General features: G+C 37.6%; 1 protein-coding gene across 1 annotated transcript; it reads left to right on the forward strand.

Annotated features, from left to right (window-relative positions):
- Nucleotides 1-213: 213 nt before the first annotated feature.
- On the forward strand, nt 214-3993 carry LOC105118270 (uncharacterized). The gene is made up of 2 exons (XM_011016182.1): nt 214-599; nt 1307-3993. Exon 2 carries the CDS (start codon nt 1420-1422, stop codon nt 3520-3522), a length of 2103 nt encoding a protein of 700 aa, XP_011014484.1. The 5' UTR covers nt 214-599; nt 1307-1419; the 3' UTR covers nt 3523-3993.
- The last annotated feature ends 394 nt before the right edge of the window (nt 3994-4387 follow it).

Below are 4387 nucleotides of genomic sequence, written 5' to 3' on the forward strand. Positions count from 1 at the left end.
TGTCTGCCTCGAAATAAAGTAAATTACATGACTATTTTAAAAGCAAAAATACAATGATTCCATTACCTAATTCCATTTCTACCCGTCTTCGTTCACCAAACATGACTCTAACAAAAACAAAAAAAATATGTAAAAATAAGATTAAAAAACAAAAATAAAAACAAAAAAAGGGGGCAATAACGCATCCATGCGCACTATATCAAGACCCACCATTAAATAGTATTAGCACCGTTTACTTCCACCGAAAATTATCATTTTCCTTTTTATTTATTAATTTTCCCTCATTTCTGATCGGCGATCTGTGGGAATCTCCCAACTCCTCGCCGCCGATTCACCCAAATCCGACCCTAATTCTTTAACCCAATTTCTTTAATCACTTGAAAACCCTAAATCTCTTACCGTTTTACACTGTGATAGCTTCCAAAAATTAATAATACTCCTCATTGAGTAACTTTGTCATTTTTTGGGCGCGAGAGCAAATGCTATAAGTGCACTTAGTTTCTGAAAAAAATCAGTTCATTACCTTGATTTGCTCGATCTCGTAAGTACACGTGGCGATCTGGGTCTTGCTTCCTTTCCCATTTCTTGCTTAAATCTTGGTGAGTTTTCTTTTTCTTCATTTGTTTATTTTCTTTAATTCATGTGTAATTTGTTTTTGTTAGTCTAGAGTGTAAATTTGTTATTAATGGATGAGTTTGAGTTGATAATGGATAATCTGAGGTTCGATCTTTGTGCATTTATTTCTGGTGTTATGTAGTTGAATTTGGTTTTTGATTCGAGGAATTTGAGCTGATGTGTCTGCTTCTGGGTGCTTACTGTGAAATGGGATATTGGTTTGTTTGGAGCTGTGGTGTAATGAAATGGGTTTTTAATTTTGAACTGTGACTGTTTGGTTACTGAGAAAATTGAGTGACATCTAATGCAAAGTTCCTACATTTTGTTTCATTGCTGAAAGAGTGAAGAGATCAAGCATTGTATATCTTATTTTTTTGTAGCCTTTTGATTTAATATTCTTAATTAGTGAGCTCGAAAGTTAGATATTTTAGGTTATGAGTTACATTTTTTTATTGTTTCCTTCTGTTTTTCAAGTATTGTTACTTGATATCAAATCTTAGTATTGTTACTTGATATCAAATCTTCTGAGACTAAATTGAAATCCCAACAAATTGTGACTGCGTCTATAATCCTCACGAGAATTAGTCTATCGCATTCATAAATTTTGGACTTGGTCAATTTGAGGTATTACTCTGGCGTTCTCTTGAAATACAACGAAGACCCTAAATGTTTCTGACAATAATTTGTGCAGATAAGCAAATGTGGTTATGCATGAGAATGATGTGTCTTCTGGTTTTTGGCATGCTGGGTCCGTCATAGCTTTTGCTTCAAGATTTTGGCTTTGTATTTGATTTGAAGGTCCAGATGGAATCAAATATAGAAGAGGCTGTCAAGGCAAAAGAGTTTGCTGAGAAGCGATTTGCCGAGAGAGATTTTGCTGGTGCAATGAACCATGCATTAAAGGCAAAAACTTTGTGTCCTGGATTAGAGGGTATATCTCAGATGGTGGCCACTTTCGAAGTTTATGTTGCCTCTCAGGCCAAATGCAATGGTGAAGTTGACTATTTCTCTATTCTTGGTTTGAAGCCTTCTGCAGATAAAGATGCAGTGAAAAAGCAGTATAGGAAGATGGCCGTGTTGCTCCATCCAGATAAGAATAAAACTGTGGGAGCTGATGGAGCGTTTAAACTTGTATCTGAAGCATGGACTATGTTGTCCGATAGTCTTAAGAAAAACACTTACAATGTCAAGAGAAACAAACAGATGGCATCTTGTGCTGTTCAGACAAACTTATCTTCAGTCAATGCTGCTGGGGTTACAGGATATAACCAATGTTCCAATTCACCCACTGCTCATGGACTTGATACTTTCTGGACAGTCTGCACATCTTGTAAAGTTCAGTATGAGTATCTTCGGAAGTATGTGAATAAGAAACTTTCTTGTAAGAACTGCCGGGGTACTTTCATTGCCACTGAAACTGGGGCAGCTCCTGTCAATGGTTCTTTCCCTTACTGCCCTTGGTCATGTGTCCCTGGTAATGGGTATAGATGTCATGGATATGATGGGGTTGCATATGTCCCAACCACCACTACCCTATATACAGGAAATGGGGTCTCAGGATTGGATGCTGGAAACAGCTATGAGCATGTTTCAAATGTTTCATTTCAGTGGAGCTCATTCTCTGGAACTTCTGGGGATGCTGTGGGTCCCAATGAATCATGTGCAGTATCTTCTGATATTGTTTATCAGGGTAATGGAAATGTTAGTGCAGCAAAGGTTAAACCAGCAGCCAATGGAAGGCGATCCATGAAAACTGCCACAGAAAAAGTACACTCTGATGTATCTGCAAGCAGTAATGAATTTTCAGGCTCCAAGACTGGTAGACCTGATAAGAAAAGGAAGGTGTCTATTGGTTCTACTTTTAGAAATGGGCATGAAGAAAATGAACCTAAATTGGGTTCAGAAGTAAGACTAGCTAACGGATGTGCAAATGTTGAGCACGACACCAAGCTTTCCATTCCAAGTGAAGTTCCAACAAGACGCAGCTTGATTGTGCCAGCTTTTGATGCCAAAAAGTTGTTGATTGACAAAGCAAGGACCGACATCAGGAAGAAATTGGAGGAGATGAGATTAGCTTCAGCTGCAGCAGTTACAAAGAACATTGAAGATCTGTTCACCAAGGCAGGAGAGGCTCCTAAACAATCAAATTCTGATATTACTGGTCGTCATACAAAGCCAAACAAAATCGAGCCAATCTCGATAACAGTCCCTGACCCTGATTTCCATGATTTTGACAAAGATAGAGCTGAGGAATGCTTCAAGCCAAAACAAATATGGGCATTGTATGATGAAGATGATGGTATGCCTCGCTTATACTGTTTGATTCGCCAGGTGGTCTCAGTTAAACCCTTTAAGATTCACATCACTTACTTGAACTCTAAAACTGATACTGAATTTGGGGTAGTAAATTGGATAGATTCTGGGTTTACTAAATCTTGTGGACACTTCAGAGCATGGAATTCTGATGTTGTTGATCAAGTCAACATTTTCTCTCATGTTGTGAAAGGAGAAAAGCCTGGGAGAGGTGGTTGTGTTCGAATATACCCAAAAAGTGGAGATGTTTGGGCTGTTTATCAAAACTGGTCACCTGATTGGAACAGATCAACCCCAGATGATGTCAGGCACCAGTATGAGATGGTAGAGGTCCTTGATAATTACTCTGAAGAGCTTGGAGTTTGTGTTGCTCCTCTGATCAAGTTGACTGGTTTCAAAACAGTATACCAAAGGAATACCGACAAGGGTGCCATTAGATGGATTCCAAGGAGAGAGATGGTACGCTTTTCTCATCAGGTGCCTTCTTGGTCACTTGAAGGAGAAGCTAGTAATTTGCCAGAAAAGTGTTGGGATCTGGACCCAGCTGCAACTCCAGATGAGCTACTTCATGCAGCAACAGAAGCGAAGGCTTAGCATAACCAGAGTCAAGCAGGAAACGATATTTGTTTGGAGTCCAATTTACCATTCTTACAGAAAATTCTTAGGTTGACTGTACAATATTTTACACTTGGTTCAAAGGCATTGCAACATTAACTCCATATGATCTTAGACATCTTGATGTTTGCTGAGCGCTGTTGCATCTGGAATTCTGAGTCTATTGACGGGGTTGTAGACAGAATGTTCTTCTGTGGCTATATGGGTGCTGTTTAAACATTAATTAAGTTGTCAGAACTGATTGCGATTCAACAGAAAGATTCAGTAGACTCACTTTTGAGCAATCTTAGACTTTTGAATCTATTCCTCGGGGAGGTTTACATATATACGTACTCAAAATTCTAGTTTTCTTTTGTTGCTGGAACTCACTGTCCAGCTGGACAAGCTGAATGGCCAACTGAAGGATCGTGTTGTTTCGCCGAGCACAAAAATAGACTTCGCTTCGTCGTACTTTTCACTTTATCTTCGTTTTCGTTTTCTTTAGTGCTTACATATTCCCATTTTTGAGCTGACAAACTATTAGTCACAGCTGCGCTGACTTGCCTGCAAATTATGTTGCTTAAAAATTCTCATGCCTAACAATAAACAAAAGAATTAAAATAGGAAAATAATTAAAATAGAAAAGAAAAGAAAAGAAAAGAAGCTTTTAAAGAGAAAAAGTTAAGAACAAAAATCAAAGAGAGAAAAGAATATGGGATTGAGAAATATATAACCTTACAATTCTTATTTCATTCATATAAAACTACTTAATATTAAAAAAAAATAGGATATAAATACTAAAATCCTAATTAGAACAATTGATTTGATTTATGGTCTATTAAATAAAATACTTACAATAATTAAA

This window comes from Populus euphratica, unplaced genomic scaffold (genome assembly GCF_000495115.2).
Source record: "Populus euphratica unplaced genomic scaffold, PopEup_1.0 scaffold1841.1, whole genome shotgun sequence".
Taxonomy (NCBI): Eukaryota; Viridiplantae; Streptophyta; class Magnoliopsida; order Malpighiales; family Salicaceae; genus Populus; species Populus euphratica.

Bases quoted from the DNA above. Each gene is read 5' to 3' on its own strand.
- LOC105118270 (XM_011016182.1), top strand. From the start codon at position 1,420: ATGGAATCAAATATAGAAGAGGCTGTCAAGGCAAAAGAGTTTGCTGAG.